The sequence below is a fragment of the Haplochromis burtoni genome, unplaced genomic scaffold, assembly GCF_018398535.1.
Source record: "Haplochromis burtoni strain Fernald_Lab_line unplaced genomic scaffold, NCSU_Asbu1 Contig_175, whole genome shotgun sequence".
NCBI classification, from domain to species: domain Eukaryota; kingdom Metazoa; phylum Chordata; class Actinopteri; order Cichliformes; family Cichlidae; genus Haplochromis; species Haplochromis burtoni.
The window spans coordinates 208135-223516 of record NW_024582536.1 but is presented as its reverse complement, the minus strand read 5'-3'; the positions used below and the strand labels follow the sequence as shown (position 1 = coordinate 223516).

Sequence of the window (15382 nt, the reverse complement as noted above, 5' to 3'; positions counted from 1 at the left end):
AATTTTAATTACCCAACTCAATCAATCATGAATTAGCTGGCTGTTAACCCAGTGACCTCAGGAATTATTGAAGAGAGGGGGGAGAAAACACCGCTTTTGGAAACAATGGTCTAAAAACTAGGCAGGTAACCCTTAAAAGGAAATACATATTTTTTTCTATTATACAAGTTGTATGGTATCGTTTAGGTTTTTTTCATCCCGAATACCGAACCTGCTAATTTGCCAAATATCCTAGGTAACTTTTTGAAACGAGGTGCCCGTAAGAGTTGCTTTTTTAACGGGGTGCATCAAACACGTGCTCTCTAATAAGAAGGAGACAGAACACAAACTTTGATCCTAAAGAATGGAGAACAAATTTGTCCAAAAACCTCTCATGTTCAGCTGTTTTTTTTTTTTTTTGTAAAAAGATAACAATGTTAGCCTTTTCTGCAGCTATGGGGCATATATGGTATCACTCTTGGCTGGAAGCAGTGCTTAAACAATGGAAAAAAAACACAAACTTTGTCCAAAAACCTCTCATGTTTAGCTGTTTCCCACTTTTTCTTTGGTCATTTTAGCCTTTTTGGCCAGGGTGAAGGGAGTATCTGCCATCAAACAAGAGGACAGCCGCATGTAGCTATGATGATGTTTGCTAGTTCACCTTACATGCATTAATGTAATAACGTGGTTAGCCTACTCAACGTAAATTACACACGAACAACATTAAGCTACTCACGCAGAGAAGAACGGCTGCTGCTGCATCATCATCCGTCATCATTTCTGCTACACTGGCAGGGCTAGGGGCCAGGACTCTATTCTTCGGGTTTTTGGGGGATGTTGCTCCGGGTCCGATAACAGGCAACCCACCCGCAGTAGATGTGCACGGTGTGAGGTCTCGCAGCAAGCTATCAAATACGGCGCATTTCTCGGCTTTTAAAAAAAAAAACGCTATGCGTCGCCAGGTGTTTCATCGGATTCTTGGTGTTACCTCCTTTGACAGTATCACAGTATCAGCTTAAAGCACTTGTTGCTGCTGAGTTTGCATATTTTGCTGTGAAGTACAGCCAGACTTTTGACCGCTTCGCCTTGGGCATTTTTAATCTGTAGCTCTGCTCTAACTGAACGTACGTACCTGGCCCCGCCTACTATCCTCGGAAACGTAAAATGATTGGCTAGAAGTGTATCACAGCTCAGGAAAAAAAAAAGCACCGAAATAAAGCACCGAAATGTGCGCTGCTTTTCGGTCTGGTTACTACCGTTTATGTCAGAACCGGTGCCATCATGGCACCGGACACCGGTACCCATCCCTATTCATTATAATCTGATATCTTCTGCTGCCGTGAATATGTGTACATGGTTTTCACTATGTTTACTTTTGACACAATCTACAATTAACTTCTTTCTAAGCTCATTTTCAGGTTGTAACATTAATTAGACTCTCAAAACAGTGTCTGTCTTCTCAAGCAACACACTCTTTAGTTTTAGTCATTTAAATGTTGTGGCATGCAGTATAGGTCTAATGTTAAACAGTTAAAAAAAAAGTTGCATGCTACATATTGCAGCTGGCCCTGTGTATTTTAAAATAAAAGCAACTTTCATCTCTGATTAGAATACATAAGTCAAACTTTATTAAGATCATTACAGCTTTACATACCTATTCTGTGTAACTTCATTTCAGGTTTCCAGATGGTATCCAGTAGTTTGCGTCGCTCTTCCCCGGTCCAGACAATAATGCCCTCAGCGTCTTGCTTCAGTACAAAATGCTCTTCCTCCTGATTGATGCAGGGTTCCTCCTCTTTAATCTTCGGGTCCTCCTGGTCCACGCTGGAGTTCCTCTCTTGCTTATAGGCCTGCTGGTCATCCAAACCCTCCTCTTCTTTACACTTCATGTTGTTGTTGGAAATCTTGACTAAACAAAGGAACAAAGTTCAGAATATAAAACGTTCAGGTAGCCGCTGCCAGCTTCGCCCTTTGAGTTTTGCTGGAGGCTCTACTTTAAAAGCTGTTTCACTTTATCCCATTTATATCTCTTTTATTTTATTTTTTTTAATTTATTTAACCAGGAAGATCCCATTGAGATTAAAAACCTCTTTTTCAAGGGAGACGTGGCCAAGATAGTCAGAGGCAGCTCTTTGTCATGATTTCTACATAAATACTCTCAGATTTGAAAACGGAAGCAGAGCAAACCAATGTGGACTCTGGTGCTGCCATGTGAAAGAAATCCAGCGGGTATACATATATATTAAAGCTTCAGTTATTTTAGACAATTATTTAAAAACAACAATGAACCTTAATATATTTCAAAGACATGAATTATACTCCCTACCAGAGTGGCCTAGTAGGGAGTTTAGTATTACTCAGGAATATTAGAGCAACTCCAGGTGAAACTTTGTGTACTCTAGTGGACCCAGAAGTGGAATCTTTTGAGAATTTCATGTCAGCATTTAAGGACTTTTTAAAACGTTGTAATGATACGATTGACTTTGCTCACTTTCATCAAAATTGTCTTTCATTCTCACAAAAATATTACTTATGCTTGATTTTCTCTCTCGATAAGACTCTCAGTAATGTAGTAATGTAAAGTGAAAATGAGCATGAAAGCAGTTTGGATTACCTTTAAAATGAAATAACTGAAACCTTAAAACTGAAACCAGTCTCTCTCACACACTTCTCCCGCTTTCTCTTTTTCACTCGCTCCATTTTGAGTGCACAATATCATAAATCAACCTGATAGCCAAACAGGAAAAACATTTACTGTAAATTGGTCCTTTCACGGGCCGCAACCACCGAAATCAGCAAAAAAGAAAAAAAGACGCACTACCATAAAACCCTGGGTAGAAGCGCAAGAAAGAATTGTCGGCTGAATGCTCACTTAACCGCAGTCCTAAATCAGACCTCTGATTTCGGTGCTACTTCCCTGAGAGCACCACAGCCTTACACACCTGTCGTATGTAATTTTATTTCAGCTTTCCAGCTGATATCCACCAGTCTGCGCTGACAGGTGTCGTGTCGTATCTCTGAGCAGATTTCTTCTATACCAACAGTTCGGCTCTCCAGGAAACTGTCGTTCTTGCTTCAAAACGTAAGTATTTCGCTAGTAAACTAGCGAACAAAAGTTTGCAGTTAAACGAACATGTGAAGGTAATTTCCGCCTTGAGTAAGCGTAACCGTTACGTCACTTCCTTCTTCTTTTGAAGGGTCCGGTGTTGTGCCAAAAATGTTTCCCTGTGTGTTTTTTATGTGTATCTTTGGGAATGCTTGTTAGACAATAGACTTGGGTGAACAGGGTTTACAAAGGAATATATATAAAATTAAAAAATTACCCATGTTAGTATCTCTATTAACTCTGTTTATTGTACTTACATTATAACCAAGTCCTTCTTTGATCCACTTAAAAAATCTTACAGAACTATTGTTAATATTTGTTGCAATTTCTCTGTCCTCTTGGCCATTACTCTTTAAAAAGACATTTTTAATGTCAATGACATTTTTTAACTGCATAAATAAAGGTATATAAAAGTCACTGCCAAAAACTGATTGCAGCTTCTACCTTGTTACAGGAATGTTGTTTGTGGCTCAAGCTGCTTGTATCATTCAATGAGGGTATATTTGACATATGTTTCACACATTATAGACCAACAAGTTATTCATAGCAGTTTAAATATGAGCAATCAGGTTTTGGCAAAAATCAGTTTTTGGCAGACAATCACTTTTTTATTGTAACACCGCCACGCTTGGCGTAAGGTACCTCATAAAGTCTGGTATTTTGCAGAAAATTGACTGTAGAATTTATTATATTTATTATTTAATGCCCACCAGTGGCAATTCCTCAAGCTTCAGGTTTCTTTCTGTAGAATAGTAGGAGCAGACCATCAAAGCATGCTTAACAGTTTCTGCTGTTCCACATGTGCATTTTTATTCAGCATGTGTGTGCTCATTTTTCACAAATAAAACATGGTGTTTCTGTATCTTAACATTGTTTTGCAGTGAAAAGTAACTGCCCCCTTCATTTCATTCTCCCACATATTCTGCCACATATGAGTTGTGCTTTCTTTGATGATGCATCTGAATTCAGAAGTTCTGATGTTTATTCTTAATAAGCTTTTGGATTTAATATGCCAAATACATCTCATTAATACCATTTTGACTGCTAACACACAACACTCATTCTCCCCGATTCAAACAGAAACCCCCCTGATTCTGCTTTTTCTTGTTCAGCAGAATGAATAGCTTCACCCTTAAGTCTCACCCTAAGTTTGGTTATTTGACCCATCATCAGTTTTTCCAAATTTGCTGTTTTCAGAATTTTTCTACGAGTAAAGCTGGGCTTGTAGTTGTCAAGTATTTAGTTTGAATTCTAAATAATTGTAAAGCTAATGATTTATTGATCCAGTTTACCATGGATCTATGAAACATGCATTATGATAAAGGGTTTAATTCAGCCTAAAATAATGAGAATGTAAAACAGTGGACAAACTGAGCTGAGGTGCTTTAACCTCCTCTACATCCCTGTTAGCAGGATGAAGGCGCCCTCTTGTGTTGTGCATCACTTTCAGATTTCACTTGTTAACCTGCAGGAAGACAAAACTTCACTGAGCCTTCAGCAGCTTCAACATCATCAGTAAAGACAGATTTAAATATGTGTAATATCACACTGTGTCAGTTTGTTCACAGGAGTCACAACCTGTAACACTGATGCTGCATTCAGGCATCCGCCCCCCCCAAAAGCAAAACAAACAAAAAAAACCCAACAGTTATCCAATTTTACAAGTAATGTAGTGATCAACAACTAAAATAAATGTCTCATTTCTCGGTAATGAAGCTCTTTTAGTGATGAAAGCTGAAATTTCACAGAAAAAGCTTAACTCTGAATTTTGTTTCAGAAGGAAAACTGCTTCAGCAGTTTCTCGCAGATTAGTTTCAAATTTTCTCGATCAGAGGGAGATCCTGAAATAATGAGTAAAAGACCTTGTTCAGGGTTCAGGGTTTTATTTTTTCTTCAGTTTTTTAAAGTAAATATCTCTTCATTGATTATAATCATAAATATTATAGTTTTATATCATTAATTTGTCATTTTAATGCAAATATTTGGTCTACCAAACAGATAAAAGTAACTGTACTTTTAGGTTAACATTTTTCGCCTTGGTCAGCAATGACTCTTGGGATAGTGGGCCACAAAGGATACACTTGGTGTTTCGTTCAAATCTCAGGAAATGGAGGACACATTTGCCATAAAACAACTTTTAAATAAGTTTTTCAATCTGCCAATGCCAAAAAGCTTTTTCTGCTACTGACTCTTGATTGGTCTTGTTCATTAGATTTGACTGGATGGTTGTCTGGCAATTTAACAGTTCATTGATTTAACAAACAGAGGCCTCAGTAGCATGTGGAAGAACCATATAGAGCATGGCATCTCCTCCTCATGCTGGTCACACAGTGCTGTGGGATGGCATCCCATTCATGGTAAATGGTAAATGGCCTGCATTTGTATAGCGCTTTTCTAGTCCCTAAGGACCCCAAAGCGCTTTACACTACATTCAGTCCTTCACCCATTCACACACACGTGATGGCAGCTACATTGTAGCCACAGCCACCCTGGGGCGCACTGACAGAGGCGAGGCTGCCGGACACTGGCCCACCACCATGGGGTTGGTATCTTGCCCAAGGATATTTGGCATGCAGCCAGGAGGCAGCCTGGGATCGAACCACCAACCTTCTGATTAGTAGCTGACCTGCTCAGCCACCCCACCACCCATTCATCACCCAGCATGTGTTGCTGGTCAGCCACTGTGGCCATGCTACTCATTCTGGCACGAACTACACATCAAGTCAATCCCATGAGTGTTCGGTGGGATTGAGGTCTGGACTACAGGCAGGCCATTTCATCCTCCCTTCTCTCAGATTCTGGGGGTAGTCTCTGATAAACCCCGGACTGTGGGGGTGAGTGTTGTCATATTGGAGCAGAGTTTGGTCTCAGCCTGTGGAGATATGGGACTGCCACTGATGCAGAATCTCATCTCAGTGTAACTGAGCATTAAGGTCCAATGATGACAACCTTGTTTTTCCAGTGAGGGGGATGTAGTCCCAGTCTTCCATATCCTCTTGCATACCTTTATTTCAAATCTACTGGAGCCAGCCCACAAAATTATGAATTTTATATATGGTGCGGTTGTGTATGTGTTGTGTGTCAGGTATAATGTCAATGAGAGGACTTGAAACAGCTCGCATTTGATTATTAATTCAGGCGTTGCATTAAGGCCTAGTGTAAAATAGCAGCGAATCATCTAGTAAACATCAAGAATATAAATACAGAGCTGAGAATGAGCCTGTTTCTCCTTCAAAGTAGCATTGATAAAATATAATATCCAACCTTAAAACATTAAAAATGTTTTGTAGGAAAACCAACCCAAATGCAGGACTCAAAAAACAGGCAGGAGTAACAAAAACCTAACATTTAATTAGGTCAGCAACCAGCTTTCAAAATGAAACACACTGAAACGTGATAGAAACCCATAGCGGAAGGCTAGGGGAAAAAACTAAAACTAAAAAAGAACTATATTTTTAAAAAAAAAATTAGCTGGAACACAAAGAAGAAAAAGAAACTCAAGTAATGATTACAATAAAACAAAAGCATAAAAATAACAAAAATGTTTTAAACAATAACAAAACTCCAAGACTAAAGCACAACCCCCCCCCCCCCCCCCCCAAAAAAAGTTAACAAAATATTAAAGACAATTTGCATACAAACGAAAGTCCTTTACAAACAGTTAATCTCAGTGAAAGAAACATTTAAGTCCTCGTTGTCGTAAAAAGTTAATTTTATCACCACTTGATTATTTCAGTGGATGAAACTTTAAAGCACTGCAGAGGAAAGTTATTTAATATAAGACAACTGGTCATATCATATGCTAATCATCAGGCTAAATATGACAAAAGTGCTTATTTGAAGACCAAAAGCAATGACAAACCATATAAACATATTAAACATCTTTTACCATTACACTTTCATGCAGCTTAACTGTAAACCTGCAGCTACACTACGCAAATGTCTCGTCACCAGAAGTGTTTCATGAAATCTTTATTTAAACTTTAAAGATAAATAACATACTAAGCACATCGCTAAGAACACAATAAACACTACAACACATTCAGTGACCTGAAAGTCTCGTCCGTCTCTTGCTAGTGGAGTTTTTCCTTGATCTGTTGCTTAGCCGGGCAGCTTTTTCGTTTACAGCATCAATAAGTACGCATAATTTACTTACTGCGCATAAGCGTAGATATACACATTATAACAGATGGACTCCTATGTTGTTGTAAGCTGTCTGACGTTTCTTAGTTGCCCTCCATCCTCAGCTGGAGTAAATGATCGAGTCCATTCACCAACCGCACCATGCTTTGCTTAGAATGTCTGGATTTTTAATAAACTCATTAACTTTAAGAGTCATGTTTTTGTCAAACCATGTGAAGGACCGAAATTTCATTTGACAATCAGGTGCCATGTTACAAATCATGTTGCTTGTCAATACTGCACTACAACTTCCATAAGCGTACATATTTATTTACCAGCCCAGAGACATTATACACACCTCCTGCCATCAAGCCATTTGTAATGAAATACAGGTTAGCCATTTAAAAAGAATAAATAAATAAAAATGATACAATACAGAAGAAAAACTGGAAAAAACCCTCAAAGAATCAAATCTTTACTATGAAAAACAAAACTAAACAAAAATGAACATTTGTTTAAGCTTTTTTCCTTTTTAAAACAACAAAGCTATTTAGTGAATCAAGTTTAAGGACATAATTCTACAATTAATTTTTGTGTATTATCTCTACAGGCTAAAAATATCATTTTTAGATTTAAAAAACAAACAAACAAAAGGCTTTCCCTACAATTCCTAAAAGAGTAAGCCAGTATTAGAATATATGAGATCATTTTTTCCTCACAGGTGTTGCACTGATTTGGCGTCTCACCGGTGCAGGCTGTGCTATGAACACAGTGCTAAAAATCTAAAGGATGACATTTTCAACCAGTATGATTTCTCATGTGTCTTTTTAACTGTGTTTTCTGCTTGAATGTTTTCCCACATGTGCTACAAAAATGTGACTTCTCGCCCGTGTGAATTCTCATCTGTGCTTTCAATCCAAATGAGTATCTATATCTTTTGCCACGGGGGCCAGGCGATAATGGCTTCTCACCTGTGTGAATTTTCATGTGAGTTTTCAAGTGTATCATTTGACTGAAGCTTCTCTCACATATGGTGCAAACATATGGCTTCTCACCTGTGTGAATTCGTGTGTGTTTTCGGAATCCTGATAAGTCCCTGAATGTTTTTCCACAGATGCTACAAGAATATGGCTTTTCACCTGTGTGAATTCTAGTGTGAGTTTTGAATGATTTTAAATCTCTAAAACATTTCCCACAAGTACTGCAAGAATACGGTTTCTCACCAGTGTGAATTCTCATGTGAACTTTGAATGCAGATGAGAAACTGAATTTGTTTCCACAGACACTACAACAATAAGGCTTCTCACCTGTGTGAACTCTCTGGTGTTCATTTAGTCCAGATTTAAAATGAAAGACTTTTCCACAAGTTTCACATTTTAAACACTTTTTGAATGTGTTTGTTGTATACTGGCCCTCTGAGCCGGGAGACTCATCTGCTCCCTCACCGCGAGGTTTCCTCTTTATCGGCTCTGCTCTTCTAGTTGATCCCAAATCCACATGCCTGCCTTCTTCCACATCTCGCCTCTGTGGTTCAGGTAAGTTATGAGAGAGAAACTGCTCACGCTTTGGTTCTGGCCTACACTGCTCATAAGTCTGAGTCACCATAAAGGTATCACTCTCCTGCTTCAGTGCAAACTGCTCTCCCTCCTGACTGATGCACAATTCCTCTGGTTCCTCTTTAATGTGTTGCGGCTCTGGGTGCTCCTGGCCCAGGCTGGAATACCTCTCCTGGTTACACACCTGATGGTCATGCAGACCCTCTTCTTCCTTACAGTCGTGTTGTTGAGGGAGGTCTGAAGGGACAAATATGAAAACACATCTTTGGTTCTGGATGTCTGGATTCGGAGCAGTTGCAGTCATGGTACAAAAACATAGAATTACATATTAAATTAAAAATAAAATGTTGTTAGCAGGTCTTAAATTAAGCAGATACAGTCTCAGATAATAAAAAGTAAACAGATGCTGCTAATCTAAAGTACTTTATTAACTGATCATCTTTACGTGTGACCACCTCTATAGCTTCTTTGGCATTTTCCGGACTGGAGGTTAAAGATGTGTGTTTTTGCAGATTGCAGAACATTCAAAATTTTACAATTATTCCAAAACAGAAGCTTTACAAAATATTTGTTTCATAAAGTCTTCTACAACAGGATAAAATGCAGAATTAATTAAATGTTCATTAAAAATTACTCAGCAGCCTTTCATTGCCCCCTTTTCACAAGGAAAACTAGTTGATCTTTGCTGGTTTCAGACACTAAACACTTTGTCCGCTGACAATTTTAGACTCTCATCTCAAATTTGATAAGCATGTAAAGAAAATGTCATAGTAGTTATGGCTAATCTGAATGCTTTAACTTAGTTTGACACTGTATAGCGACATTAGCATACCTACATTATCTAGTCTAGTTTTCAAGTGTATAAATACTCTGGGGCCAGAGTGTCTTGGCTAGATAAATTCAAAGACGAAACAGTAATCGCAGTACTAGGAGCACAGTTAATGGGAAAAGTAAAATGCCATATTAAAGATCTAAATCAGGATTCTCTATAAAGGCCTCAGTCTTTCATATCACTGGCCCACTCGTCTTTACAGCAGTACTTCAGTTCACTGAGACTTACAGGCTTTGCTTGTATATGCTCCCTCAAGGTCCTACCACAACATTTTAATAACATTGGGTCTGGGCCATTGCAACACTGTGACCGTTTTCAGCCATTCTGTTGTAGATTTGGTGGTGTGATTGGGATCATTGTCCTGTTATATGATTCATTCTCCTCCAAATTTTATTAATTAGAAAGACCGTTTCAAATGTGACTCTACAGGGTGGGCCATTGTTTTTCTTGTGACATTACCAATAAGTTTGATGTGTCACATGGCCCTCTTCCTATTGAAAAAACAAAAGTTGTATCCAAGATGACCGACTTCTAAATGGCCACCACCCATCTTGAGGAGTTTGCCCCCTCACATATACTAATGTGCCACAAACAGGACTTTGATATCACCAACCATTCCCATGTTATTACAGTGTATCCACATAAATGGCCCACCCTGTACAATACTTTGTTATGGTCCTGTAGCTGGAAAACAAGCCCAAATCATCACCCATCCACTACTGTGCAAAAGAAGTGGTATGAGGGCTTTTGTAAAATATGGTGCTGTGTATTATAGCAAACCCCTCCACTTCTTTCCCCTATTCTGTCCAAAGGACATTGCTCTAGACATCTTGTGGTTTATTCAGATTGAACACTGCAAACCTAAGCCATGCTGCCATGTTCTTTTTGGGGGCGAGATTAGCCTTTCTCCTGGCAACTCTTCCAAACAACCCCAATTTTTTTTTAGTCTTTTACTAATTGTACTGTCATGAACTTTAACATGGCAACTAAGGCCTTTACAGTCTGGGATGCATCTCTTGAATTTCTTGCAATTTCATTGACCATTGAGATGTATTTGCTAGGCTATCAATAACTGGAAAGAATGGCAGCTACCTTGAATGTTTTCCACTTGTGACTAATCTTTCTCATTGTAGAATGATGGACTCCAAATTGTTTAATGACCTTTTCCATATGAGTAGACAACAGCTGCTTGCGTAGGATCATTGCCAATGTCTTTTCTAATACTACAGCTGCCACTTTAACTGATTTTTTTTGTACCACCTCAGCTGGATCCTTTGAAGAAAAGTAAGTTCACTCAGAGTCAGTCTCAAATTACAGAGGTCCTTCTGGGCTGAGCCTAGAAACCCACTGGAACAAGCTCATTTCCACAAATATGCCGACATTTAGAGGAGATGTTGAAAATTTATGTTTTTACTGAGGTAGTATTCTGTAGCATTTTATTTTTGTCTCCTGGTGCCTTTGTGAGCTCTTTTCGCAAGCAGTCATACTTGCAAATGACTGACGTCCCAGTTTGTTTACTTGGATTTGTTGAAGCATCACTTTCACTTGTTTTGGTCATATACTTATCATGTTTATATTTATTTTATTTAAAAGAGAGTGCATATTAATGAATATGCCAAATTTAGCTATATAGGCTAATTTTCATCTGCACTCTTTACAGTTTGTTGGTGCTTTCTTCAGGTTTGTGGTGTTTCACCATGACAGTTCAAGTGTGTGTGTGTGTGTGTGTGTGTGTGTGTGTGTGTGTAAGATCTCTACAGCACAGCTGCATACCTGATCTGTGTAATAAATTTCTTTCAGGACTCCAGATGACATCCAGCAGCCTGAGGCGCTCTTCCCCGGACCAGAAAATGATGCCATCGGCCTCCTGTTTCACTACAAGCTGCTCTCCTGCCTGAGCGATGCAGAGTTCCTCCTGTTCCTCTTTAATCGGTGGAAGATCAGGATTCTCCTGGTCCACACTGGAGCTCCTCTCCTGGTTACAGACCTGCTGATCATCACAAACTTCTTTGTCCTTAGACTTCATGTTGCTGTGGGATGTCTTGATGAACAAAGTGACACAAGAAAAAGTTACTAATGTGATGACAGGAAAACAGATCTGAGCAAATACAGTCCAGCAAATGTAATAATAATAATAATAATAATAATAATAATAATAATAATAATAATAATAATAATAATAATAATAATAATGGATTGCATTTATATTTATATTGCATTTCGAGACCCTCAAAGCGCTTTACAATCCCACTTCCACAGTCACTCTCACATTCACACACTGGTGGAGGCAGCTACAGTTGTAGCCACACTGCCCTGGGGCAGACTGACTGTTTCTATTAAGGAACAACTTCAGAATATCAAAAATCCCCCAGAAGCTTTTGCTTTTTCACAAACAGATACTATTACACTGGTTACTTACATCCAAACAAACTTTCAACCATAAAAATTACATTTAAATCAACAATGACACTTTTTTTTAAAATCAAAAGCTTGTTCGATAAAGGACTAGGCCTAATTAGCAACTCTTTCATTCAGATGGTTGCCTGCTTTCATATTCAGAATTTGTCCTTTTACCAAACATGTGATACCAAAATAATACGCAAATGTTTGCGATGCAAGTCCAGATTGTGCAGTGAGACATTTAGTATTTGCAGCACAGATGGAAACTACATCACACCACCCTTTGATCTTGGCTCTCCCACGACTGTATCTTTAATCAGCAACAAAGCATCAACAGAAAGATCAGAAACAAAAAAAAAAAAAAAATTTACCCAGAAAGTTCCTACTGACCAACAAATTAAAAGAGGTGACATTTAACACCATTAAACGTTACCTCACAGTGACCAGACTTGTTTACATTTCTTTTATCCGACAAGCTTCTCTAGTTCTAAAACCTAATGGTGAAGAAACCCGGGTATTTCAACTCTAGTGGGAGTTGTCCCTTAGGAACTTGACCCACTATTGATTATGTGAAAAAGGGCGTAGGTCATTATCAGCAGAATTTTCATTTGAAACCATTGTAAGATCTGCCCTCACCCGATTATGGCCTATTGAGATCAACTGATGCAAGATGTGATGTGAGTGGGCCCTGAGGTGCCTGAAGTGATCTTAAAACTGTATTGTAGGTGCAGACGGTTGATGTCGTAAGCCACCCCCTCTGTTCAAGGATGGCAACAATGGAATCCTCGAAAGAGCGACCTTTGACCTTTAGATGCTGATGTACACCCAAGTCTTGTCAACGTGGCTCTTCTATGCTGTGCCATGCATTTATGGAGTGGCTGCTGCACTGCACCGCATGCACCATGTTGTTTTGTAAAGGAGCGTATGCGGTGCAGTGCAGTGAAGAGTGCTCAGACTTCTACATTGAAGAAACCAACTTTAAAATAAAATATTTGTAAGTTAAAATAAAAAGATCAAATAATGAAAACTCTGACAAGACTCAAACCTGTTTCTGTGACCACAAGCTAACATTCTCTTTCTGATACCACTAAGCAGCCCAGAGTCTCGAGTTTACTTAATACATCCTGTTCAAAAGCTTGGTTGATAAAAGACTGGGCCTAATTAGCCAACTCCTTAATTCAGATGGTCTCCTGCTCAGTTTAACACAGGCGGCTTCCTGCTCAACAAAACAAAACATCACTTTATTTTGTATATAATTAGCAACTGGACGCTTGTGTTTACACAGCAGAAATTGATGAATCCACGGATGTAATCCGAAACACGGACTGGAATATCTAAACCAATCTATCTTGTTCAGGTAAAAACCAGCTAACCCGGAACACCTGCGTTTACATTCTGGTTTTCTGTTAACGGGTCCTGAATGCTGCTTCTGTTTCACTGTTTGGCCGTGAATGCGGTACACCGGCCTGCACACACACCGCATGGAGTCCGCGGGTGACCGCAAGCACGAAGGTTTTCACCGCGATGTTTTAGTAAAGTCACTTTCTGCTGTGTCTCTCTGGATGTTTAGTGTTAAACGCTTACCTTTCAAAAAGACAGAAGCACTTGTGTGATTAGCTGCTCCCTGATTTTAGTCTGTTAGCATACAAGCTGCGCTCAGATCAGTGTCAGTTCAATGAGACCGTCACAGTTTCACAAACCTGCTTTGTGTGACTTTATCTCGGGTTTCCGGTTGTTCTGCAGCAGTCTGAGCTCACGGCTGACCTCCTCCTCATATTTCGTTTGTTAAGCTGGCAGGATTTCCTCAGCAGCAGCAGATAAACTCTCACACAGCGAACTAAATATATTGTTGAGTAATAAAAGTCACGTCATTTCCGTTCTGTTTCGTCTTCCGGTTAATCACGCGTATCGAAGTCGCACTGCTGCCCTCCTCTGGTCATTCTTACAATTTCAACCAGAACGAAGTCATTACATAGTCTTTTGCAGAAACCTGGATACAGAATTTACACTTCTCCAGTGATCCCAGTTCAGTGTTGATCTAAAGAATAGACTGTGATGTCATCCCTGACAGTTCCGCATGCATGAGGTTTCTTTCTGAAACCTGTAATGCCAGCGAGAACCTGGTCAAATTCACCTCATCCCTCCTCCTGCTTGTTTTTACACATAACACATTTTCTGTATCTTAACGGTCATTTATAATGAGAAGTAATGGCGCTCCTTCATTCTCCCACTGCTTCTGGCACAACACTGTTATGTTTTCTTTGATGATTCAGAACAGCCCATCCTTAGCTTAATACCTAAGGCGGTGACCCTTCTGTGTGTTGGTATCTACAGAAACCCTACTGATGCTCCTGTGTTTTCAGTACTATATAAGTAAATCTGATTGGACTCCAGCCTGAATTTCTTTCTTTCTGTAGTATAAACAGACAACCGCCTTCAGTCACCTAAGCTTTACATTGCCTGTAGGTCTGTTATGTCAAAATCAAAGTCTCATTTACCATTTTGCGGACCTTCTGGCCATCTGCATAAATCTGGGGTGCAGCTGAATAGTCACTTTCATTTAGGAAGGTTCCTAACTGAGTGACATGACAAGTATCTGTGTGGGAGCTGTAATAAGAGCTCATCTCTAGGTATTAAGAAAGCTGCTTCACTGATTGCTTTATAACGTCATTTAGCAGAGGATACAGTGAATCAACCTTTATGAAAGGAAAACAGATAATATCATCTCATAGTTCACAGCAACACAGTGTCTGACCACTCATGAAAAGAATCAACTGTCAAAGTGGCATGCACATGTAAATGCTAGTTGTATTTTTCAGTTTTCAACAGCAGCCCTTAAAGCCACAGCTGAACTATGGCCACAATAATAATAATAACATCTGCTTCTTGTTGCATGAGGGCCCTGCATGTATATAGGCTCTCTAAATCCAGATGAAGAGCATTAAAATGATCAAAATGCTTTTACTGTCACGGTTTACAGTGGCAGACCATGTGTTGGTGAGTGGGGACCCAGGTGCAGACACAGGCGAGGAAACCAAACTAACTTGAACAATAGGCGAGCCTTTTATTACGGCTTATAATCAGGTCAACAAAACAAGGGAGTACGCACAGAGGCAAAGCTAAACTGGGCAAGCTGAATACTGAGACTATGAAAGCTAGGAAGGCAATGACAAAGAGACTGTGAAGACTATGAACAGGACTTTGTGCAGGAACATGAAGGAACTATGAACTCATACACAAACAAGCAACATGACCTGCACAGTGTCCTGAAACCTGACATGACATGAGGGCTGGAACACAGACAACGCAACAATGAACAAAGGGAGACAGAGGACTTAAATACAAACATGAGGTGATCGGGGGAAGTGGAGACGCCAGAGGAAACAG

General features: G+C 39.4%; 1 protein-coding gene across 5 annotated transcripts in view; it reads right to left on the bottom strand.

The window, feature by feature from the left end:
- LOC102296106 (zinc finger protein 501) overlaps positions 1 to 13890 on the bottom strand; it is a 22951-nt gene extending 9061 nt beyond the window's left edge. For 2 of the 5 annotated variants that reach the window (XM_042225568.1, XM_042225569.1), the window contains exons 1-2: positions 13696 to 13890; positions 11369 to 11636 (exon numbers count right to left, since the gene is read on the bottom strand). In XM_042225568.1, coding sequence (XP_042081502.1) covers positions 11369 to 11621 — 253 coding nt within the window. In that variant the 5' untranslated portion in view covers positions 11622 to 11636; positions 13696 to 13890. Of the gene's footprint in view, positions 1 to 6678; positions 9001 to 11368; positions 11637 to 13695 lie in introns of those variants that run through there. The other 3 variants (XM_042225570.1, XM_042225567.1, XM_014337380.2) reach the window with 3 other exon arrangements.
- Between the last annotated feature and the right edge of the window lie 1492 nt (positions 13891 to 15382).